We start from the raw sequence: 25,580 nt of genomic DNA on the forward strand, positions 1-25,580 counted from the left end.
AACATTACCTCTTGCGGGAAACATAACAAAAAAAGTCAAATTTATGATGCCCTGAATTAATTCCAGACCTTACATAATAGCCCATTAACTTACTTGAACAGCTCTCTGTCATTTAGATTTAATGATGTTAGATAAAATGTCAAAAGCACAAATTGGACACTATTTATTTTGTCCTCAGACTCTCTCACAACATAATATTTTGTCTTGACCTGCAGTAGAACTCTGCTGGGGCTGTCCAAGCTGCCTGAGTTTTGGATTCATTATTGACTTAGTGTACGCATCTTAGTGCGTCTCATCTTCCAGAGGATCCCGGTTTCCAGCATTTTCTCGCTGGGCCAAAATGTCACCGTGTTGTACCTCATCCACGGACAGTAGGGTGGAGACTAATGGCCCTTGACATTGAAGTGATCCAATGTTGATTCTCCTCATTGGCTGGCTAGGTCTGCTCTAAAGGTAGTGTGGCACAATACATGGCTCTAGCGTGGCTCTGCAATTGATTCTTCCCCTGGCATCCCTTGGAGGGTTGGTTATTTGATCTGAATAGAAGAAAGCTATTGGAAATCTTGAGGGGGGGAGAAGGAAAACAACATCCATTCACCTCTGAAACACGAGACCCACAAGAACAAGGAAATGTACTTTACTTAAATATGCCAAGTTTATTTTCTGAAAGCTCGCGGTTGTGCACTCAATCCCTCGCCGTCAACACAGGCTAAAAGTTGGTTTTCCTTCCATTCCTGATCAGCTGTTGACTTTCGTGGAATAGACTCTTGGGCTATGTGAAAGGAAAAGGAGAAGTCCAGCCTTTCTCGAAAGGGAGGAGGATTACAGGAAGGGTTTCGCGAGCCACAGTTTATCACGCCGTCAAGCCACCGGGCGCACTCCAGTCTCTTGCCGTGCGCCTCGCGGTTCGGAAAAATGGAAAATAAAATAGACGGAGGGATGAGCACCGTCAGCACTCCGACCGCTGATTCTACCGATACGAGAGTAAGTGACTTGATTGAAGCCGGGTACAGCAACGCCAAATTACCCAGCGAGTCACAGTCTCTCACTTGCATGTCCTCCTCCGTGCGTAATTTTGGAAACGCCGGCACACTGATCCAGGGTCTAAGTCCAAGCGGCGACGGCGCAGTTTTCAAGGACTGTAACGTACTCGACGGCCCCCTGGCCACAAAACACTTCTATGACCGCGGCGGTGAGTATCTGAAGTGCGACACTGTGCCGTGGGAGGATTTAGTAAAAGTTCGGAGGACGAACGTGGCCACATCCGAAAGTTTGCCGGGCGCAAGTGTAAGCCTCCCCTCCACTCCCGGAGCCTGCAAGTTCATCAAAGACGAAAAGGAGCCCTCTGTTATTATGGACACCCCCTGTCCCAACTTCGATCCCTCCTCGGAGATATCGGCTCTTGACACCTGCTGCGACGCCGACAGGAGTCAGCAGCTGGGGCTTAGCAGCGTGGAGTCGACGGGCTTCAGGCCGTCCACCGCGGCACCTCGCCTGGGGCTGGAGGGGTCCAACTTTCTGATCGACCTGAACCAGCCAGAGCAGCTGCCGGCGCTGGGCCAGGTGAGGACTGACCCCAGGGGTGCTTTTGCCGGGAGGACTGTCATAAACTTCGACGCTGGCACGCAGTCAGGCTCGCAGCAGGCGGTGTACAAGAGCGAGGTCCCCCGCTGGCAGCTGCAGACGTCCCCGGCCGAACCTCAGTACTGGTGCCAGTCCGCGGGGGGGACCGAGGACCCGTTCGCACACGGCGGCTACGATGGGATCCAGAAACAGGCCCTGTCTCAGAGGAACCCTCCACCTTTCTCTGCCTTCCCCGGGTAATTACTCAATTACTATAAACTCTCAGCTTTAAGGTACCGACGAGACGGAATCTGACCTTCTTAATCAACACCGAGTCACGCATGAACTCGATTTTGTCCGCTCGACCCACATAGATCGATGACCGCTAAGTAGTAAACCACTAGTGTGAGGACGGATGATTTGCCCGGTGCGGCACATGTTTATGAGCCAGTCAGGCGGTTTCCGAGTCTGAGAAAGTGGAAAAAAAAAAAAAAAAACAAGACCTGCCTGAGAAGGAGTCACTTTCCGCTCACTTCTCTGTATCTCGACTCTCACCTGTCTCTCGTGGAAACGTTACGACTGAAGTTCATTTGCATTGAAAACAAGAGCGAATGAGGAACATCTTAGGTCGTTTGGTCTTCCCCTGAAAGGATCCGTCACTTCGGGGCAGCAGAAAGCCCCTAAAAAAATAATAATCTGTCCCAAAAACTCCTTTAACAACCTCTTACTCTGCACCTTTACGACTTGATATTAAGGGTCCTTCAGTCTCATCTTACCCGGTTACCACGGAGAGAGGGCCCCACCAGGCCTTGAATGCCCTAAGGGTCCAACGAGATAATCATTGACGTAAAAAGCAGACTGCATTACTAAAGCAGCACCGACATGTTAAGGTTCAAGCTCATTGGGCTCCACTGGTGAGTGAGTTAACATCTGTTTTCTTTCTCTCAGTATGCCACCTCAGAGACTGTGCGTGATCTGTGGTGACGAGGCATCTGGTTGCCACTATGGAGTCTTAACCTGTGGGAGCTGTAAAGTCTTTTTTAAGAGAGCAGTTGAAGGTGAGCAAAGAAAAACCGTGTACCCGCTTCTTAAAATGCTGAGTCCTTATTTCCAACCCATCTTCAGCCTAAATTCTAGGTTTTCTTTTCCTTTTTTCTTTTTTTTTTTTTTAAAACACACTCCCAAGTCCAATATTTTCCAGGCCACATTTATACTGTATTGGGACTGTTGTAAAAGGGAAATACTTAAGTCATGAGCTACAGCAGACAATTTAATGCCCCCCCCCTCCCCGGTTTTATTCTGTTTCAAGATAACCTTAACATCTGGCCAGTGACAGCAGATCAAATGTGCACGATCAGCCCTCGCCCTTTGTTTTTTTCATCTCTCCACTGGAACAGTGCATCTTTTTCCGTTGTCTGCGTTCCATTGGGGCATGTGTAGTTTCACGCCCGCTGCTGTTGCTATATTCCGTTACGCGTACTGTGCAATGTGTAATAGTTGATTTTCAGGTCGCCTACAAATGAAAGTTTGCCCCCTGTTCTAACTTATTCCGACATCTAAATATGGTATCTCTAATACCAGCTATCACGTGTCCAAGGTGCACGCTGTGGTGCATTGAAAGGGAGTTGCCACATTAAATTTGACTGACCTTCTATGGTAGTTGTTAAAGGTCATTAGCAACTATATCACACTGACCAGTGTTCACAGTGTTCTTCGTCTTGAACTTGTTTTTCTCGTTATCTTGCAGTGCGAGATATGTAAGAGCCGCTATGTCTCACCAGGGCCGTGTCACTCTGTCCTCACAGCCTCGCCTCTATCTAATTTCCTTCCTTAGATCTCGCCTCAGAACGCCGCCTCAGTGTGGAGTGGAGTAGCCATGCTAATAGTCAAGAGCCCCTTCAACACTTTCTCATTATATGCCTTTTCCTCCTCCCTACATATTTGAAAATCAAGTACTGTTAAAATTGTGTGCATTTTTCTGTACCCTTTAACTCAACAGGCCATCATAGCTATCTCTGCGCTGGGCGAAATGACTGCATTGTGGACAAAATCCGGAGGAAAAACTGCCCTGCGTGTCGCCTCCGAAAGTGCTATCAAGCGGGAATGATGCTTGGAGGTAGCTTGTGGTTGGATTTCTTTTCTCTTTGCACAGAGCGAATGCACCCACGTGGCAGATGTGAAACTGATTGGTTATGTAGCACCAAGTCACGCTTTGAGAGCATGATTAGCATCAAAGTGAATGTTCAATGTGCTTAGATCAAAAAGAAAATAGGGAATTAAAATTAAACAGAAGCCTTTTGCAGGCAAAGGTATTGAACTCCTTTTTTCAAATGCAGGTTTGAGCGATTTTACCACTCATATTGTCAATTTACTTGGCGAGGAAAAACTGTGCTCTTCATCATCAGATCTAACCAGGCCTTGCATTCATGTGACAGGCAGGAAGCTGAAGCGTTTTGGGGCCTTGAAAGCCTTGGGTCTGGCCCCGTCTCTGATGTTCCAGTCCCACTTGGCGACGGCCAGTGAGAGTCAGGCCTTGGCCTCTATGTCTTGCATACCAGGCATCCGTGAGTTGCAACTCTCGCAACAGATCATCAACATACTGGAAAACATCGAACCAGAGATCCTGTACTCTGGTTATGACAACTCCCAGCCCAATATTCCCAGTCTTCTGCTCACCAGTCTCAACAGGTTGTGTGAGAAACAACTGCTGTGGATCGTCAAGTGGTCCAAGTCCTTGCCAGGTAACGGCTCTCGCGCCTTCAGGGTCACCATGTCACCATGGGGATCCACTGACAGGCCTCAATGAAAGTCTCAGGCTTTACCACTGAATGAGATAAAAGGCTTTGTAATGCCATGAACATTGGATTTGAGAGAAGTGATTCCAAGTAATATAAAATTATTTGACCTTCACAGGAAATCTTCAAATAAAACAAGATTTTGTAAAATCTTTGGCAATAAAGCTGTCAGCTGAGCCATAATATTACTGGAAAACCAATGTGTTGCTCCACGGGTATGATGGTATATTGATGCACAGGTGCTATGACACAGGTTGTATCTACTAGGAAAGAAAAAACAAAACAAAACAAAACAAAACACAAGGGACCAAGAGGCTGACAAATTAAATGTACTCTAATGCAGAATTTCATTTCCTTTCAAAGGGTTTCGTAATCTTCATATCACTGATCAGATGACCCTCATCCAGTACTCGTGGATGAACCTTATGGTGTTCTCGCTCGGCTGGCGTTCCTTTCAGAATGTCACCACTGAATATTTATACTTCGCGCCTGATCTGGTCCTTAGTCAGTAAGTAACCATCATCACGCAGGGGATTTAAATCGGCTTTTTGATTGACGATGATTCAGAATGAAGAGTTGTAGACATGACACTGATGTATCTATTCAAAGAGCAATGATTTGGAATGAAAAAGAGGCTCTCGATTGTTCAGAAACATTAACCACTTTTTTTTTTTTTTTGGTCTGTCAGGGAGCAAATGAGGAGATCTCCGATTTACGACCTCTGCCTGGCGATACAGTTTATCCCTCAGGAGTTTGCGAATCTTCAAGTGACCCACGAGGAGTTTCTCTGCATGAAGGCCCTAATACTACTCAACACAGGTTGAGTAGTGAATCAGGGTCAAGATGACTCACTTTTTTTCCCTCATGTTGACCTAGGTTGAATTGCACACAGTGGTGCTGCGATGACCATCTTCTGTAGAGCTGCATAATAAAGGGAGTGTTGGTACAGGGTGACTTGACCTTGACACAATTTATGTAGCATCTGCTATCAAGTCCAACTTTAACACAGACCGAAAAACATTTTTCATAATAGCAGCATGTTACTTCTAAAACTATCATTGTTGATTAGCACCTCTGTTACATTTCCTTAGTATTTGTTTAAAGTTTAAAACAGAATAATATTTTTTCTACATTTTATAGTACATATTGTTTGGAGAAATTTATTTTTTGAAACCGTAAGTGTCCTGTCTGCTCTCAGTGCCCCTGGAGGGACTCAAAAGTCAGGCCGCTTTTGAAGAGATGAGACAAAACTACATCCGGGAGCTGACCAAAGCTATCCACTTGAGGGAGAAGGGCGTGGTGGCCAGCTCACAGCGATTCTACCACCTCACCAAACTGATGGACTCCCTGCATGATGTAAGCTCCCTCGTAGAGCTGAGTGCAACAGCACTAATTAGTGTGTCTTAATCCGAACTGCTACTTAAATGAATACCGAGATAAAAACTTGAATGTCTCTTTTCTGACAGATAGTAAAGAAGGTCAACCTGTTCTGTCTGAGTACCTTCATCCAGGCAGATGCCATGAAAGTGGAGTTTCCAGAGATGATGTCAGAAGTCATTGCCTCCCAGCTACCCAAGGTCCTGGCGGGCATGGTGAGGCCCCTCTTGTTCCACACCAAGTAACCATGCCGGCACAGGCATCACGACTCTGCAGAGAAATCTTGCGACTGGATTATTCTTCCCACATCTGCAAATGTAGTCAGTCATCTGTACTTTGCCAAACTGTCTCTAATGCTCTTTTTGAGGTGAACTAGAGTGAACATGTTTCTTAAAAATATGGTTTTTAGTAGAGAACCATCTGGAATATTATAATTTCAGAGGCATCAATCCGTGAAGCTCCTCTGTATAATTCTTGTTCAGCCCCCATTTTTCATCCTACAACTTGTGTATAGATGGTACTTACTAGCTGTTTACAGAACCCCTTGGAGATACTGATATTTTTGTACTGAAGCTGTAAAAAAGAAAAAACAAAAACAAAACACATTAAATGAAAATATTCAGTGTTTCTCACCAAAATTGGGTTCTTAATAAAGGAAAACTGCAGGAGACACTGAAACCTGCCACTTAAACTAATGAAATTCTTTTAGGGTATATGACCAGAGTGGCTCAATTCACCTACTTCAGGGAGGAGCAACTGGGAAGACAACTATCTTTAAAATGTGTATTAAAAATAAGAAAAAAAGAATTGACCGTGAGCTTAAGTGAATTACAAATAACTCAGTTAGTACACATCTCTACCAGCACTGCACAATGTGTTATTTTTTTTTATAATAGAACGGATTTTGAAAATGTTTGATCTGCATCTGGATCTGCGTCAAAATACACAAAATAACAGATGTTAGTAGGATGCATGTGACAGATTTAATTCAAGTGAGTACAGTAATTCATGAAAAAAAAATGAGAAAATAACAGAAGTGTTCAATGTATTTTACAATGTTTAGAAATCCTTTTAAAAATTCTGGAACAACATTCAGATGTGTACCAACAACTAAACACGTCGTCTTTGTCCCATTGTCAATCTTCACACAAAATTCTACACAAGTCAGTTACCACGTTTTTTTTTCGAGTCTCTGGCTAACAACCAGGACACATGGGACCGAAAACATAACTGAGAGACAGTGGGCAAGGCAGTTATGTATAAAAAAAAAAAAAAAAAAAGTGCAATAAAAACAAATTTTCATGCAACTATGGATAGGGAGGAACCTATATCATCCTACAAGATAAATACATTATCTGATTTTTTTTTAAATCAGATTTTTTCTGTGAAAAACACAACCATGTCTAAAAGAGAGGACACACAGACAAAATGCATTTCACCTTCCAACAGTTAATCTACTTAGACCACGCTCGCTGCAGTGAGCACAAGTTATACTCCCTAACTGTGAAAAAGAATTTGGACCACATGTCTAATAAATCAGTCTGTTTATTTATAGACATGTTTATGAACCGTCATGACACCGTAAGCGATTGCAAGGAAACAAGCTTGCCATTTAAAAAAGGATGCCAAATGTTACATATTCGGGATACGGACGTAATTTCCGTTTTATGTCCCTCCAAAGTCAGACTGTAAGGGAGTGTTATTCTGGCATCACTGTTCAAGGCCACTTCGCATTCTTAAAAATGTAAGAACATCCTGATCTTGGAAAGTGCGAGATCTCAGATAGTCTCTCAAATCCATTTTTTGGCCACCAGAGAAAGTCTTGCTTTAGAGTATTTCTTCAGTTTGTAATAACTAAAGAACAAAAAGGTTGTTGATTACTTTTTTATTTTAACTTTTTCTGAAATAGTATCACTTTTTAGATAATTATTGACTTTGTACTTTGGAAATGTTGTGACAGTAATAGAAAATTAAATATTAAACAGCATCTTTAAAATAATGTAATCTGATACATGTCTAGTTGTCATTACTAGTACACCAGTGTACCAGTGAGTACAGTACCAAAACAAGCATTAAAGGGGAAGGTTCCACCTCTTGAACATAGCATTTATGACATTATAAAAAAACACATTTTTACATATGGCATATATTTGATGTGATAATTTATAGTAATAAACAGTTACGAGAAGTAAATATTTTTGATTAGCAACTACAGAAGAATTTATGAGCATTAATGTACAGTACTGTACTGTGTAGCTAACCAGAAAGTGCACTGCAGCAGTGAGCAGGTTCAGTGGTAGAACAATGTTCACAGGGCATAAACATGAAAGTTAAGGTGCAAACCCATTATGCTTTTTTTCTAATAGATTAGTTTAGTATCCTTACTTTAAAATCACAGTTTGTTGAATTACAGTTAATATAAAAATGTTTATGAAACTACAGATTTCCATTAAGTGTTATGCTGATATAATAGGAAATTAAAAAGATAACATATTTCTGACAATAAAAGTTGTGGAATGGGATCTGATTGTTTTGTGATTTTGTAAGCTAATACTGGGACTAAAAACATCAGTGCAGTCGATGGGTAATATATTTACATCTTACTTCTTATACTTACTAACTTCTGAGTCTCCGCAGATTCCCCAGCATTTCAGAATTAAGTCATGGTTAGAAAAGGAGGTACCTTTTTGGACTTTGAACTTCTAGCAATTTTAAAGAATTACTGCCCAATTTGATATCTGCTAAGAATGCGTAAATTGCAGAAATGCTGGTAAACCAGCAATAACAGGAACACTACAAAAATCGACCACATCTTGTATTACTTTTTTTCCATGGATACCATGAAAAAGATGTGTAATGTTTACCACCTGTTAGAGGAAGACGACATAATTCTCAGGGATTAAGCCTGTTTTTCCCTCGTACGTTGCTTGGAGCCAGCCTGGTTCAACAGAGGGGTAGACTAAGGACAAAAAGAGAAAAAAAAACAAACTTAAGTCAAAGAGAAGAGAGATGCAGACTCTTAGTTTAATGGAAACTGATTATTAGGCGGAGAAATAAAAATTTATAGCAAATGAGGAAGACTCGGGGTCGGACTGCTCTTTAAATTCAGTCCCTAAAGAGTATTTCAGCAGGCTTGAAAGCAGGATTGCCTTGTTTAATCAAACCCATAAAGTAGAAACCATAAAAACACCAAGTTCATCATAGCTGAGACGCACCAAAATTAAGAGTAACAACTTTAATAATTATCACCAAAAACAATCTGGCAGAGACACAGTAGAGAAAAATGGCCTGTGAATGTAGAGAGCAATAAAAGTGCTCTGCCTGTTGGTAAATGGTAGGGAGCGTTTGTTGACGTTTTTTGCGTTTGGCTGCTGGCTCTGCTGGCTGTGTTAACAGGGAACAGGCACTGGTGCCTTCCATCACTAGGTTAAAGTGACCTGCCTGCACTGGTTGTGGGCCAAGTCATCTTTTCATGGAAAAAGCAAGGAGGCAATAAAAAAAAAAATCCCGGGGCTGTTTGGTTTCTAGCAATGCAAATGGGGTTGTCACGCTACGAGCGACATTATTTTTATGGCTCCGCGTAACACTGGGAATTCGCCAAGGTCCTGCTGTGTGCTGCCAGTACACGACAGACCGTGTCTGCACACTGTTCAGATGTCCAATCGGCCCACGCAAGTAGGCATGTGTGCCCCTGCGAGCACTGCTGCAGCAAAAGCAACGGGTCCGCTGAGGCACACTGCATGTTTGCCCGGTTCTGGCTCTGCTCACCGTTTGAGAAGTGCGCCCCCTGGGGGAAGCTGAGCTCGTGGCTGTGCTCTGCCTCACAGGAATACATCGCCTTGGCATCTCTATAAAGACAACAAGAACAGGCAACGCCGTGGTTAATTCCTAGAGGTGAGAGCGGGATTAATTAGGTCCGACTGTTATAGATGGCGTCATGTTTCTTACAGCACCTTCCGACTGGAACGGACTGCGGGGAAGAGGCATTTTCAAACAGCAGTGCTCTGGCAGCAACCCTGCAACAATAAGAAAAACAGTTCACAGCTCCCTCCACTTGATTGTATCAAGGAACATAAACAGCTGAAAGACCCAAATGTTTGGTAAATGATGTAATCAAAAGAAAAACATTTTCTGTGATCAGATGATTAGACAAAGTATAAACTAGTGTAATCTCTTTGGTTATCATTGTCTATATAATCAGCAGCACTGCCTCAAGCCTATTTGACCTTTTTCTGACCAAAACAAGTCTGTCCACTTTCTCTTGGCCTGGCCAGCATTCCTCATTGTTTAGAATGAGGTGAGAGGCGTAACGACATAATGTAGGAGGTTTCCTTCCTCCGGGCGGACTATTCTTCAGCACGGCGCTAAACGGAGTTAAACTATACTGTGTAAAAAGGCTGCTCTTGACCCTGCGCACAGCCTCGGAGTCAAGGGGGACAACGGCGCCGTGAGCAAACTGGGTGGTTGCTATACAAGGACACTGCTTGAGAGACCATGTGACTGGCTTCTCAGACATGACAAGTCAAACAATCTATTTGTCCCGAGAGAACGAGCGCGGGCTGCATGCTGGGTCACATCAACCCCAGAGCAGGCAGAGCGTAATTAAAGCCAGCTCTCCCACCGTAGAGGAAATGACATAAATCTCCGACCACATACTCATGTGATCTCAGAGACCTGTCAGTGCCTCCGCGCTCGGCGCTCATAAACAGCTAGAGGAGGCGGCCGACGACTTGGAGGCGAGAGACAGAGAGGCGAGAGATAGGGAGAGGGAGGAAAGGGAGGAAAGGGAGGAAGACAGACAGACACACACACACACACACGTGTATATATATGATCGATTACTCAGATGTGGTGGTGTAATGGTATTACATTGCAATTGATATCATCGTTAGTATTAGAATCAAAATAATTTGAGTAAATACTTAAATAATGAGAACAATGATTAGCCTTTATAAAATCATTACACTGAGCCAGGTGTTTGGTAGCCATTGCTGACTGAGGCATCCATCCTGCGGCGGATCACTTGCTTTGGTGGCAGGTCTGGGTGCTCGGTGGGCTTTGAACGCTCCCTGGGCTCCAGTGTGGACAGACTTTGGACTGACCCAGAGCAGCTCCTGTGGCCTTGAGGGGGAGACACAAACATCTTCTGTCCACCATGACACAAAGATACTAAAGTTTGATACCGTCAATAACGCGCCGCACCGAGTAAGAAATGAGCCACGTAAATAATATTTAGTAAATTACGCTTAAATCAAGGGGGCACTGACAGTCTTTGAAAATGCAAAGTCATGGATTAATAAATTATAACAATGAAACTATCCAGTTTATGAATTTGTCCTGAAAATGGCACTTTCATGACGTCACTTTCTGCTTCATTACTGCAAGGGAGACAAAATCAATGGCGTAATGGCAGGCAAGCCTGAGTGATTACTTGATGACTGTCCTACCCTCAGATATGTGCAGTGATTTCAGAGAGGGAGCGGCGGAACGATTCAGCAATGCCGGCCTGAGGTCAGTGCGGAAGTGCGGGGCTTTTTTGGGCGCAGGAGACAGCCTGGGTGCTGTGCTGACTGAGGACAGGCTGAGAGCATCCTCTGACTCTCCATCCGTACGACCCGTGTCCTCCCTGGAGCTGGACTCGGGGCTGCTGACGCACACAGCGCTCCTGGGGCCATTTGAGAGCTGTGACGGCGTTCGGCGGAGGTCCAGGAGCGACTTTTCCTTGACCTGAGCAGAGGGGGCCGTTTTTGAGGAGGTATTTTGCTCAGAGGAGTGGGAGGAGAGAGACTCCATGCTGCCCATGGGGGTGCTGCTTGGACTGCTGCTGAAAGTGTCACCTATGCAGGGACCAGAGAAGAGGCATACAAAGCCCTCATTAAAATCTGCTGGGTGAGCAAGTCATTGTGGTTACTTTATGGCTTCAAAAAAAAATAAATAAATCCTTTTTCTGAAGAGATAATATTCAATCAGCTTTCCATTTAAAAATTCTTGAAAAATCTGCCAATTTGAGGCTAATCTTTCAGAATTCGCGCAAATGTCTGAGAAATATTAAAAGGCCACTGACAGATTTTGGCAAATTACGGTGTGAGGACCTGTGGTGGTGATCACCGCTTTGATACTCACTTTCTGCATCTGCGAGGCACAGGGTTGGTGTGTAGAGGCTGCGGGGCTTCCTGGGCCCCGTGGACAAACAGATGGCCCTGCTCCTGCGAGAGCCAGGCCGGCTCTGGGGTTGGGGCAGGGGGACATTGGGGTCTGGAGGCTGGTGGAAGATCTGGAGGTCCAGGCAAGAACGCTGATTATTAAAACACAACTACAGAATCTGTAAATTTCCAATACAGGCTGTATTTCAGCTGGTGTTTTTGCAAGTTTGTTACCAAAGTTTTAAGACTTTTCGATATACAGTATACCCAGGATTGAATGAAGGAATGATCTGTATCATGAAACTAAAGAATTTTTTTCAACCATCAGAGATTTAGCAAAATATTTTATACCAACGTAGCTGTCTCTTCACATCAGGCATAAACCTGCAGTTAGATGTAATGCAACCAGTGGCATCTACATCCAAATCTCCTTATCTGATCAATGACTGTGACCTTGTTGAAGTTCTCGATAAGTATTTCCACCACAATGTTCTGGAACTTGATGTTCATCATGGCGGCCACCGTCTCCTCTTGGGACCGCATCAGGGTGGGCCCAAAGATGACACCCAGGTTGGACACTGTCATCAGGTTGCACTGGCTATGTGTGGAAACGCTGCAGGTGGAGAACATGGGCGTTACATACGGCTAAGTGAAAGACACTGTTCTCGGCTGATAAACTCATAATAACAAATTCTTTACCATGTGGTGACCGTTTTATTCTTTACCAGATACTGACAGTTTTAGACGTCTCCGAACGATGAAGACAATGCAATCGGTGACAGCAATTTTTCACGTCTCTCATAGGGATGCACTTTTTAGAGGCTGTAACTGACTCACTGAACCAACACGTACGTGACAAGGTGTTTTATTAGTAGCTCCAGCATTTGCTTGTTCCTCTCAGGCAGCTTATGAACCAAAGCATGGACAGCACACACCCTGTAATTCTGGTCATCCGACTCTGAGAAGAGGCAAATGGATATAAAATAATCAGAATGGTCATATGCTAACACAAGAAATGCCAATCTGTCAACTAGTGACTTTCAAAGTGGAAATATTTTAGATCTGTCCAATGATTATTACAGTGACTGTGATCATAGAACAGAATATAATCTATAGAATCTATAACTAACTAAATACAGCCTTTTCAACTTTCAGACTGTATCTGGATCGAATACTAAATTGATGTTGAATTTCATGTGCATAAATAGAAAAATTATATTTCAAATTCTGGTGGAGAAAAAAAAAAAAACCCATAACGTTTTCACATTCAAGTTGAGGCACTATACCCAGAGGTGTAGAAAAAAGCAAATGAGCACAAATTAAACTAATTCAATTCCTCAGTTTGACATGACATGAGAGCAAAGTGAGGCACATGGTGTGTTGCCATTTTCCAAGATGGAAATAGTTTAATTGGTTGAATCTTTGCTGTCAGCGCCTGGATGCAATGTCCACAAAACTATCTCATTTTAAATGACTAAATTTAAAATGTAGTTCAGTTCAAAGTCTATTCCTCTTTAAATGGTTAGATACCAATTCACAATATGTTAGACAAATTTAATCTGCTCAAAGAATTTTCAAATTCAAATGTGTAATCTTCTGGCACAAATACAGTTTGCTCATAGACATCCCTGATTAAAAACAGTATTTTTTTCTACAGTAAACAGATGTGCCTGCTTCGGTAGTGATGCGTGTTTTGAATTCGACCACGCTCTGCCAACTTCATAATCTTTCTTTCATGTATAATAATGAAAGTAAATAGAGCGGCTGGTAAAATATGTATTATATTATAACTTAGGGACTTTTCATAACTTACTGACAGCCATGATAAAGTCTTTGTGGAGCTTGAAGGTCATTAGAGGCTCAGAGAGACACCTAGCGAATAAAGAGAAGAGTCGTCAGTTATTTCCTAAGTGACATGGGACTTCTGATTGCAGCCACCTCCCTTTGTGAGTCAGCGGCAGCACTGAATGCATGACTAACACCAGGGAGGTTTTTAAAGAGATATTATTGAGGTAATGATGATTCCTGGCGGCTAAGGACACAGCTGGTGGGGCAAGCTGACCTGAGGTAATTCTTCAGACCGCTGGTAATAGTTTTGTTGTCCCACGTCTCTGGATCCAGGTCCATATCCACAGATGCCTTGGATGCTATTGGAAACATATTTTCTTTTTACATCACCACAAGGAGTAGGCTGTAAACTGTCTGAAGAAACCAATACAACCTGACACGACCTGATAGGCTGCTTTAATGGGCATTAATAATACGGGCCGTCTTCTTCTGTAAAGAGACTCGAGAGGATAACCTGCAATAAATCTAATGGCACAAGAGTACACGTGTGGTGTCCCACAGAGATGGAGATCAAGTTTTGGAAACTTCAATAAATCATTCAGACATTTCCTGTACAAATTTAGGAAATGTATGCAAACAGGATTACCTTTGGGCCATCTAATAAGGTAATGACAAAGTAATACGAGGCCAGACGGCTGTTACTCTGTCACACCACAAGGAGGACCTCTTTCCTCACTCAACAGGGTCACAATATGTTTGCTAAAGCTCTAGACTCAACCTGAGATGATGGTAAAAAAACAAACAAGAAAAAGCGGTTCATACACTAGAGATGTAAAAGCTATATAAAGAGAAAATGGTCATTCAGGCATTTAGGATTTGCAGAATTACCGATTCTGATTGGTTTACTACATGGCATGCGAATGGCATGAGATATATACAGTAAAAAGGAATACTCCAAGGACAGAGAAAAGCTGTATAATTCCAAGCTTGATAAACACTGATGAAACTTTAAATTTTGGCTCCAGTCTCTTTGAACACAACCCATTAGGAGTTTCTCTATATTTCTAAGCTGTGAATGGGAATACTTTTTTTTTCTGATCTCAAGACGACTTACAAAAGACTGTGGTCATCAGCCTCTGTACTTTGGAGTTGACCCCTCCGATTCTGTAGAGTCCCATTGTATTTATGCCTGCATGACATTGAAAAAAGGGAATAAAAGAAGTGGAACAAGGACCGAGATTTTTTTCTGTTCAGTTCAAAAAGTATGCCAATGCAATGTGTTTTCATGTCCACTAACGAATGAAGCACACTGTTTTATTCATAAATACCCCAGGTTGTGCACAAGTTGTTTGACAGATGAAAGCTGAGAGATTCAAATGCCTCACCTCTCATCTCCACCAGGTCAATGCATTTCCTTACAAAGTTAAATCCAGCCTCATTAAGAAATGCTGTAATACAACAGGAGAATAGGGTTGACATGTCAGTTACTGTCTGGGTTAACCACGTATCATGCCGGAATAATAAGCTCTTGCCATGCTTGTGCTCTGACTAATAAGATACAACCCCTGTGGTGGATGGCTCCGCTATGTCAGCTGAGTGGGTGTATGTCAAGTAATTGTGTTATTGCACAGACATAGCTATAGGTAACAAAGTACGGATTTGATATGCATGTGTTTGGGATTTTATCCCAAGTCTTGGAAAGCTGACTTTATACTGATGAAAGAGGTTTGGAAAGATTAAAAAAAAACTTACTCTCTTCCTTTTTGCTTAATATGGCTGGCAGGTTGTAAATCTAGAAAAAGGATACAAAAAACATTATAAACCCTTTGCTTGAAAGAGGAGAATTATGCCCTGCAGTTTTTTTCCCCCCCATGGCTCTTGGACTCATCTATTATTAGCACAGGGGGATAGTGAGGTCATGGTTTCTTAAGAAGACCTAAACTGAAGCCACCATAAGAGGGCGCCGGTGACAAATAATTGAGTTTTTTGGTATTGTTTTCTCTTTGAACAAACAGCTAGAAAACATCCTGGCCAAACAGCAGCCAGCGCAAAATGAATATTTCAAAGACAAACGGGCAGAGTTCCTCACCGGCTCCTTGCCATCCATGGCCTCCAGCCACAGTCTTCTGTTGGACTCTGAAAGTGCCTGCAGTGTCATAACGCCATGCCTGGAAAGATTTCAGAGAAAATCTGGTCTCTGTCTGATCTCATTGCCTTGGGGGCCTTGGACAGACCATGTTTACGCTGGCTGAGACCACTATAAAAGGACTAGTGTGACTAAAATAGCTTGTGTGCAAATGCTTGACATCAAAATGTGCCCTAGGTTGGCTTGGTGCTTCACATTCCACACCCAATTAAAAGCTACATGTGCTTAACATTAGAGTGATTAATTTTTTTTTGCACCCAACATGCATATACCTTCATCTTCTCTGTGTTCTACGGCACAGCAGGTCTCGTGTTTCATGTCGCACCTCGCTATGTGCTACATAGCTTGAAACTGGTCTAAGCATTATCTGCACATAATTAGTAGCACTGCTTCAGTTGGCAGTAACATGATGGTACAAGAGAGTCTGATGATACTGCCAAACAAAAAAAACAACAAAAAAAAAAAAAAAAGAAAGACAACTCAGCCCCACCCAGTAGTGACAGTTAGTACTAGCATGGAGCCATGTCAAGTTGGATGTGTTACAATTAATGTGTGGTATCAATCAAATTACACACCCTCCACCCCACAGATTTTTAATGTAACCCTCAGGTGGTATTTTTTTTGTTGTGGATTTATCTGACCAGGTTTTCAGGTATCCGTCACCGATATCAAGGCCTCCACCCTAATACAGTGGATGCGTTAAAAAAAAAATCCATTTATGATGCTCACAACATCGAAAAAATTTTAAAAAGGTTCAAAAGCAACATCTCTTTCCAGAAATAGTGACCCAATTACTCTGTACCATATAACAACCTATTATCACCTTTCACTGAAAGTACTTTCCTCTGAAGTCCCTATGAAAACTGCTGACAAGTCTGTGGACTGTCAGGGACACAGTTTCTAGAAAGACACGTTGCTGTTGATTTTTTTCAATAACATTTTTCATGGCTTTGAGGACCTGAAATGAAATACTGTTCATTGGGGTGGAGGACATAGGTTTCGGAGATGGACATCTCAAAATCTCTGAAAATAAATTAAAACTATTTGCGCGGCTAAATGAGCTTTTAAGTAATTTGGATAAACAAACCCTTTGAAAATTATTTTCTGAGGTGGGGGGCCCGATTCTGCCTGGACTATAGGTGTAACAGCACGTCTCTCATAATGACTGGAGCTTGGCCCACGTTGTCCTTGTGGTTGGAACAAGCACCTTGGGGCAACACCGTTTGTGATAAATTAGTTGTCCTCCAAATAAACTGCAGTTATTGTCCATGCCCAGCAACACTCACCGAGGGTGAGCAGTGCTGGCCCTGCTGGTGCAGTCCAACAATAACACACAGTGATGAGCTTAGTCTATATTCTGAAGTACACATCACAGTAATGAGCTCGTATCAAGCTTGGTTAAATTATGGCTTGATCAATTCAGCCACTGTCAATCAGCAGGCCGTCATTTATAGCCGTTTGATCTTTGGCCAATCTCTTATCCTACTGTCCAGTAAAACATTGAATACAAATCAGTAATAAATCTTCCCATACGGCAAAAAAATTTCAAACTTCTAAAAGAGAGGCAACATGATCAATTGGTTCTCGGAATTGCACTAATCGACATATTACTTGAGTAATTGTAGACAAGTAGAAATAATTTAACAATATGTCTGTATCCTTCAGCCCATATTGACTAAGTGGTTCCCGATTTTGTGAAGTGGTAAGAAGGCAACAGTATTTCATTAGAAGGTTTGGATTTGAGAATGAGTGAATGATACGATTAGCAGAACACATGCAGCACATGCAACTGCACTGAAAGGGCAGCACTGGTCAGTTCACATACCGGACTTTACAGAAAAACTGAAGTGGTCTGAAAAGTGTTCCACGATAGATGTCATTTCTACATTGACATGAACACAGAGAAAAGACGGAACTGGTTCAAAAATAAAGTAAATATCGATGTTGTGGACATACAACAAACAGGAGCTTGGTAGAGAGAGGACTTGAGGAACATGCAGGACACAAACAGAGCTGAAAACATGTAACACTGGTAAACGGGGAGTCTTTGAAGATGTTAATCAAACCTTAACGGATCTTGCAAATTCAAATGCTGCGTATTCCCATGATAATCTGGGTTAATTGCCGGGATCAGTTGGGTTCAACAGAACACAAAATGCATGAGAACAAAACATCCCACATGCGCTTCATCAATCTTTAAATACATTAGTTCTAAAAACAACCTTCTGTTTAGCCACCGTGTGTCTTCCACAGTTTTACGACTGTTTACATGTTAGCGACTTTTGCTTTGATAGACTGAAGTCTGCTAAAGTACTGCCATGGTACCTAATATAATTTATACAATTCTTCCAGGAAGCTGTATATTATATCGTATATTGTACAGTATATCAAGATCAAATGGAACAAATCGCATACTGATTTGTGGATACGGACTCGTTTGCAAATTTTTTAATTCATTGTTTTTTCTTCAAATAGACTGTCCTGTCTAGTGGTGGAACACAAACGTCAGCATTTCTAGAGGCGGTGGTAACAGCATTAAATATCACGTTTTGTGTATGTTTTCAGTCCATGTAAGTGATAAGATACTTTGGGAACATGCAGATGATTCAGACAGTCACAGACCTCTCCACCACTTCAATGTCAAAGCAGAAACGCTTGTCGATGGAGTCCGTTTTCCTCCGAATGCAGGACTTGAGTTTGAACATCTCTGGCTGGCTCAGGACAACACCATTCTGAAGTAAAAACGCCATACATTAAGAAATGTATACTAAGATCAAACATAGAAATCTCTAATCTTCATCTCTAACTCTGCCCTTGAAAATGCAAATGCTAATATGGGTCTAAAAACCGTAACATGATCCTTCAATTAGTGCATGCAAAACATTAGAGGATGGTGGCAATTGGTTGATCTGATACATAAGGTATGAAATAATTATAACCTGATTATTTTATCTGCATGACGTCTCAAAGTTCTCACTCGTTTTTAAGTGTAAATGCTTGTAAATGAAGTGAATCTGTTCAGCTGATGCCCTGAAACTCTCTGGTAAAAGGTTATTTTCTTTCCTTGAGCTCCCTTTTCTTGTTATTTGTGGATTTTGTTATCTTTGAACCATTTTTGTCTGCCTTGAGTTACCAAGTCTTTTGTTTTCCATGCCTAATTTGCAGTTCTGTCATCTTGACTTTTTTTTTTTCCCTCCATTTTTTCCCTCTGGGGTGAGACTTTCTTATAAGCTTCACAGGGGTTCTTTGTTTCCACCACACAGATTATATTTGCTTAGTCTTTCTCAGCTTGTATCATTTGTACAGTATATGCCATTAAACTAAACTAAACTACACTAAACTTAACTTAACTGAAGTAAACTAAACTAAGATAAGCTAAGCTAGGCTAAGCTAAGCTAAACTAAGCTAAGCTAAGCCACCTGTTTCCCGGCCGACTTGTTTTCAGTGTTGCTCATGGTAAAGGTCTTGCTGCCTTTCTCGTATGTGCAGTAGTGACGTGTCCAAGTGCATCCCAGAGGACCTAGGACAGATGAATAAAAAAGAAAATAGTAATAGTAGAGAACAGTGAAGCAGGCTTCTGGAAAGACTTCTGAAATTGAATTTGCAATTAAAATGTGATCAATCAAAAGTTGTTTATTGCCGCTCATAAAAAGCTACCATTTGTGGTCCCCCCCCTCTTGTTTGAGAGCACATCAAAGTGAATCGGTAAGCAGGATGAATTATGAGCTCTGTGTCTGAGGATCTCTTGGGCAGAGGCCTGGGAGAACTCAAGACATGTTTATTGACATGTTTAGTGATGAATGTAAAAACATGCATTAAGTGAGGTGCGGGGGTGTGTGGCTGGCTGGGAGCCCGGCTTGAAAGACTCACGTTTCTCCTGGACGTACAGGAAGCCTTCCATTGTCCACTGGCCTGGGGGTTTATAGTCCTGATCTGCAGACCTTATCCTCTTCATCAGCTTCTCCACTTCCTGCTTGGTGCTCACAAAGTTGTTTCGTGTCTGTGTAGAAATATAGGACTGTTTGATCATTGCATTAACAGACTGCATGTTGTGTACTGGCATGGCTTTCTTGTTATTTCTCATCTCAAAAATACCCTCGTTTTGCGTCCAACAACGACTAAAGGAAAAATGTCAAACAACTGACAAATGCTTCGTATTTGTGCAGCTGGATGAGAACACCTGAGAAAAAGAATAACACATTGGGAAACTATTTGGAAATACAGACATGGCATCTTATTCAAACACATTAAATTCGTAATTGGAAAAATGCGCTTGAGTAGATCCCACATTATGACACGGTTGTTAACGCTGCAAGAAGTCCTCTTTTCAGGTCAGCATGAGGCTGTTTCATATCACCAAGTGGAGAGAAGCTGAGACAGCCTCACCTTCTCCAGCTCCTATTAGAGCTCTCTGCATCTGAAGGCATAGAGAGAGGGTTACGGAGTGGAAATTGTCAGGGCAATGGGGCTGACATTTTGGGTCGGAGTGAAATTTGGGCCCTCAGGCTTAAGGTGGTGAGATCCTAGTGACGGAAGGAGGGGGCATGGCAGCAGCTCCAAACTCTAACTATTTTCTGACACAGTAGCATTAAATGACCTGCAGTAAGTGCCTGCGACACAACCTTCTGAAAATATCGATCCCATGTGCAGCAGAGAATCTCATTTAATCACACAGTTATCCATTTGTGAAAAATCTGCTTGTTATATCAGTGTGTGATAAGCTGCAGAATCTGATTACGTGGCTGGTTGCTTTTGTGTACAACCCTGAGGTGTTGAGACTTACGTTCTGTAGGTTGAACTGGAGCTGCTGTTTGTACGGCTCGAATTCGTGAGCCAGCTCATATCCTTCATGGTAGAATGTGAACAAACCCTGAAGAAAGGCCAGGAGCTGGAGAGGAACAATATTTCAGGGTGATAGACTTTGTTAATAAAGAATATATAGCTTGGTTACCGATTCACACAGGGACAGCACATTTTAACAAGGGTATTGCAACATAAAATGTCCACTTTGAACACATGAAACAATAATCACTATTATAAATCAAAGAATTAACATTTTGTATCTCGTAAACATGGGAAATCCTGTCTGTAGTGATTTTTATTTTTCAAGAATGGATTTAATTACAGTAACTGTGTGCTATCAATCATAGCACATAGACATTCACACTCTGTGAATGTCCACTTTTGGAGTAAACTCAGATTGTAATATACATATTGCACTGTCGGTTAAAATTGATTAACTTTGTTTTAAACAATATTATACTTTATAGAAAAATGACTTAAAATAATGAATCTGATGGAATTGAATATTTTTTTTTATATCGATGCAGTCAATATTACACATAGGATGAAGGCCAAAAAAGAGGAAAGTTTCAGAAAGCTGTGTTTCTTCATGGCTGACAGATATTGATATTATTTTCTGTATAACATTGAAACATCCTTGACCATTGTGGAAAAAGCACTGGCAGTACTGTTGGAGGAAGAAAAAAAAAAAACTGCGTCCATCTCTAGCACAGAGGATCCAGCAAACACAGAGCTGCTCTCAGTCAAATCCTCAGACACAACCACTGATTTAATTTTCTAGCATGAGGCTTGGTATATCAAATGTTCAAGGATGCACCATCTTATCTGTGCCCAGATTTATCACAGGCAAGGTTGAGCCTTGTCATTTTGCTCACCATTACCTGGGCCCGGAGATTTACGTTGATGGCCCGGGTTTCTGGATTAGCTGCCAGTGGATGTAAACAAATGGGAGTGGGGGCTTTTAAAAACAGCCACTTTGCTCCCATCTCGCATTGCCAGATATTTAACACCGAGAGAACTTAATGTTTCCTGGTAACTTATCTGCTAAATAAGTTAGAATCGACACCACACTTCTGTAAGGTGGGGGCTTTTATAGAGCCTTTGATTTGCACTTGCACTTTGTCTTGTTTTGTTTGACAACAACCACTTTATTTAATTTTACCCACTAACTTCCCGAAATGGATGGACTATATTACTGGGAATTCCAGTTTATATTACTGGATTTCTCAAAGATTCTGTGTTATTTTGATTATATGCCACTTTAACTAACCTTTTGACTACATACTGTATACAGCAAAGAAAGGGCAAAGCAATTAGGGCATCTTCAATATGCCTTCAAAACTAACTGAGCTAAGATATATGTAAAATAAATACTTCTCTTACCGGCTCAACAAACTCAAATTTCTTCTTTTCTTGCACTTCTTGTATTTTGAAAACATATTCAAGGGATGCATCATAAAAGAGTTGTCTCTCCTTATCAATCTGCGTGTCAGCCTGGGAATGCACAAACAAACCGGGGTTAGTGCCATGACAAAGACAGGGGTCAAGGTGGGGGAGCACTGTGTGGACAGTGAGAGTTCATGCTTACATTACCACCGGGAGACTGCGTGTGCTTACAGGAGTAATGAGCGCAGGATGGTGCACAAATAATAGCTTTATTTTTAGGGGACACTCAGCCAACCACAAAACAGTGTTATTCAAAGAATATTTGTTTCGGTTTTACCTCCTGCAGATATGCCTCCTTCTTTTTGGATGACAAGTTGAGGTGTCTCTCAAGTGTGGAGTAGTATTTCTCTGTTTCCTTATCGAATTTCTTCTTCCCCTCCTAAAATGGTCCACAAGACACACGAAAGGCTTAAACATGTGTCACGTATACTCGCCACTAGGTGGAGATCTGACTACATTTTCATATGCTGTTTGCCAAATGTCATTTAAAATTCCTGTCAATAGATTATTGCAAGCCATAAAAGTGTCGTATGACCGTGTAATGACAAGTGGATAGTGTCAGCATGGTCAATAATGACTGTGCATTATCAATAGGGCTTCTGAGGAACATACGCTATTATTCTCACAGTGCCCCAGCTGGGGACGTACGTTCACAGCAAAATACACAACACCGTACATCATCAATAGCATAATGCATTTGGCACTGTCACAGACGGAACCGGCTGGATGCTGTTAGCATTTTCCTTCCTTGTTAAGCTCGACCTACGAAGACAAATCAAGCTCTATAGTGACTTGTCCCAGGATTCAGGCAGTGTCCCAGAAGGCTACGAGGAAGAAACAGGAAATGGGCTTTTCATGCCAGATGCCCATCTATAAAGCACACTGACTAAGAGATTGAAAATTTCACCCAAAAGAGATCCACTTCACAGGCATTAGTCAAACTCTGCCCGACCAGAGAGAACCTGTTGGTGTGAAGACATTGAGGGGTCTCATCCGAAAGGCTGACCCCTAAATGAAGCTTTGCCCACTCAACGCCCATCTTACTGTACAAACTTTCACAAAGTGGCTAGCAGCCAAACAGAATTGGGGGGTGGGGGTGGCGGGGTGAGGAAACAGCCACTGTAACCAGATCCTGCTTGTTTGTTTTCATTTCCATAGCCCTGAAATTTAGCAAGTCTAATCTACTAGCTTCTGATATGACCTAGAACAGTGTTCCGCCTCAGTAACCCCCACAGCAGTTAAACAAACTGGAGGAATTCACCACAAGACACTGTAACCCCCCTACGTAACTGTTAAGTATAGCACAAAAATCAATAGATAATTTCATGTAGTAGGGTCTTATTTCCATCTTTCTTGCCATGTCTGGCCCGGGAATGATCCTTTCAGGAGTAGGGAAAAAAATCAATTGCGCATCAGTATATTCAGAAACACAGAGAAGATAAACAGGTGGATGGCAAAATAAACATATGATTAAATACGATATCACGCTGAAAAATCGATTTCCCATAATGATCAAGTGTTATTTTTCTATGAGAAAACAAAAGAGGAGCTGACTGTCCGCCATTGTGAGTGCTGTTGAAGTGACATTATTTTGTGAGCACGCACACAACTAAAGCCCTAGGGAAAATACTAACAAAACAAACAAACACACACACACACACACACACTCACGAACACTGCACCGACACATGCACACAGACACACTGGGGATCACATTAAATTAAGAGCTTTAGGTTTAGCCGAGACCTGCAGTCACAGCAGGAATCTCCCAGCACTGCTGACCAGTGTGAGTGTGCCAGAAAACTCCCGGGGAAAATCTCCTCTGTACATCTGGACTAACTCCTTCACACCTACAAAGAAGTGTGTAGTGACTCAGAGCTGGAGTGAATGTGTGAGGCAGAGCCAGCCTGATTAAGTCACCCAAATGATCCAGGCAGGACGTGTATGAACCGGTGCTGGTGTAATGATACCCTAGCAGAACACCAGGTGTTTGTTGGTTTGCCCATATGTTGAGCAACCACCCCCTCCCCCCCCAGAGTCAAATACGAGCGATTTTAATTGCAAAGACTCTCCCAGAAAGGGGGGGTTGCAGACAGTGCAGGCAAGACCAACACGTGGTGGCACAGGACATGGATGTGGATGGATGTGTACCCTGAAGCACACATGAGGTGGGAGTTTCTGATACAAAATAATGCCAGCGCCCCAGAGTAATCAGCGGGCTGGGAATGGATAGAGCCAAAGCACTTCCCAACACTCTGTGTTGCACAAAACACACATGAACCTACCACTTGGGAGATTTCCTCATCTGATTGCTTTGTTCTCCCTCATGAATAAATCAGCTGCAGAGAGAGAATATTCTGATGCAGATTCCACTGTAGTGGAATTTCTAAGTGGCACATCTCAGGTTGCTGTTAAGAGCGCTTTGAAGCCAGCTGTATTATGGGTGAATTAGCTAATTGCTAATATATTAGTGCAGAGAGAAAAAGGACAAATCTGAAGGGGCAGCTTTATTTCCGGTCACCTGGTGTTCTCAAGCTTGCAAAGAAAAAATGCTAAAAAAAAAAGGCATGAAGATAGCAGAAGTAATATTTGGGCACAAGCAGTACAAAGCCCATTTTGACACTGGCCCTAACGAGCCTCAGGGCCATCATTCCTGAGTCACATCACCATGGTAACAGATGTAAGCGGCAGGGGAGTTCGAGTGTGTCTGTGTGTGTATAGAGGGAAGAATCCCAGATATCACACACTGTCACACTACATTTCCTCACTTCCGTCCAACACCCTGGAATAATACAAACATCAATGGCTAGCGAGGCATCACGTGCAGCATATTTCCCCCCGTGTTCGTTTTGAATTTGATTCTCTGAGCACTGACATGAAAGGGAGGGTTCCGTAACCTCTCTCTATGAGCTCATTACAGACGTCTAATTGGAGCAGGGGTCCAGAATGGTGATTAAAAAGCAATGGCCAGGTTATTTTGATGCTTCACCACACATGAGCTGGTCTGGTGAGAGAACGGAGCGCTTCCGTTCGAGTTCAGGTGTTACTTTGCTGCAAAGCCAAAAATGTCTCTTTCCCTTACCTGACATCCCATTTCCTGAGGAGACATCACAGACCGCAAGAAGTTGGCCGATTACCATGAAATAATTACAAACATCTCCTTCTGCGGAGTTGAAAAACAAGTACACTAACCTCTATATAAGCCATATTTTGTGCGTGAAGCCAAAAAACTGATAAATCCTCAGTTTAGTCTATAACTGATCATTTATCAGTGTTTCTGCTGTCTCTGACACACGATGTAAAAAAATCTAAAATAATAAAAATAAAAGTGAAGCCAAAGTACAAAGACTCCATGTACTATGCACACGATGCAGGTAAACAGGGATATTTCCTTTGAATCTGATCTCAGAGTAACGCTTAGGGTCTGAGCAAAGCTGCGAGGAGAAATAAAAGCTGGTATCTACATCAGATCGAGCTTCAAAAGCTTCTTCATTATTACAGTGTAAAAAAGTCTTTTGA

General features: G+C 42.2%; 2 protein-coding genes across 8 annotated transcripts in view; one reads left to right on the forward strand and one right to left on the reverse strand.

Annotated features, from left to right (window-relative positions):
• The first annotated feature begins 262 nt into the window (after positions 1-262).
• Positions 263-7,015, forward strand: pgr (progesterone receptor). 3 transcript variants are annotated; one of them, XM_040130508.1, is made up of 8 exons: positions 263-1,820; positions 2,512-2,621; positions 3,563-3,679; positions 3,969-4,304; positions 4,722-4,866; positions 5,047-5,177; positions 5,557-5,714; positions 5,829-5,944. In XM_040130508.1, the coding sequence occupies exons 1-8, from the start codon at positions 916-918 to the stop codon at positions 5,829-5,831; spliced, it is 1,905 nt and encodes a 634-aa protein (XP_039986442.1). In that variant the 5' UTR covers positions 263-915; the 3' UTR covers positions 5,832-5,944. The 3 variants fall into 3 exon arrangements, with proteins under 3 accessions (XP_039986442.1, XP_039986439.1, XP_039986441.1); XM_040130505.1 differs by having other exon boundaries at positions 269-1,820; positions 5,825-7,015; XM_040130507.1 differs by having other exon boundaries at positions 272-1,820; positions 3,999-4,304; positions 5,825-7,015.
• Positions 7,016-7,025: 10 nt separating this feature from the next.
• LOC120791790 (rho GTPase-activating protein 42) overlaps positions 7,026-25,580 on the reverse strand; it is a 61,162-nt gene continuing 42,607 nt past the window's right edge. Inside the window, exons 5-25 of one of the 5 annotated variants that reach the window (XM_040130503.1) lie at positions 22,339-22,440; positions 21,999-22,109; positions 20,596-20,700; positions 19,683-19,812; positions 19,232-19,332; positions 18,435-18,544; positions 17,638-17,694; positions 15,756-15,834; positions 15,419-15,458; positions 15,052-15,114; positions 14,781-14,855; positions 13,941-14,025; positions 13,692-13,750; positions 12,731-12,836; positions 12,332-12,491; positions 11,859-12,009; positions 11,183-11,584; positions 10,763-10,856; positions 9,689-9,751; positions 9,504-9,583; positions 7,026-8,694 (exon numbers count right to left, since the gene is read on the reverse strand). In XM_040130503.1, coding sequence (XP_039986437.1) covers positions 8,606-8,694; positions 9,504-9,583; positions 9,689-9,751; positions 10,763-10,856; positions 11,183-11,584; positions 11,859-12,009; positions 12,332-12,491; positions 12,731-12,836; positions 13,692-13,750; positions 13,941-14,025; positions 14,781-14,855; positions 15,052-15,114; positions 15,419-15,458; positions 15,756-15,834; positions 17,638-17,694; positions 18,435-18,544; positions 19,232-19,332; positions 19,683-19,812; positions 20,596-20,700; positions 21,999-22,109; positions 22,339-22,440 — 2,262 coding nt within the window. In that variant the 3' untranslated portion in view covers positions 7,026-8,605. Of the gene's footprint in view, positions 8,695-9,503; positions 9,584-9,688; positions 9,752-10,699; positions 10,857-11,182; positions 11,585-11,858; positions 12,010-12,331; positions 12,492-12,730; positions 12,837-13,691; positions 13,751-13,940; positions 14,026-14,780; positions 14,856-15,051; positions 15,115-15,418; positions 15,459-15,755; positions 15,835-17,637; positions 17,695-18,434; positions 18,545-19,231; positions 19,333-19,682; positions 19,813-20,595; positions 20,701-21,998; positions 22,110-22,338; positions 22,441-25,580 lie in introns of all 5 variants that reach the window. The other 4 variants (XM_040130501.1, XM_040130500.1, XM_040130504.1 and 1 more) reach the window with 4 other exon arrangements.

The sequence above is a fragment of the Xiphias gladius genome, chromosome 7, assembly GCF_016859285.1.
Source record: "Xiphias gladius isolate SHS-SW01 ecotype Sanya breed wild chromosome 7, ASM1685928v1, whole genome shotgun sequence".
Classification (NCBI taxonomy): Eukaryota; Metazoa; Chordata; class Actinopteri; order Istiophoriformes; family Xiphiidae; genus Xiphias; species Xiphias gladius.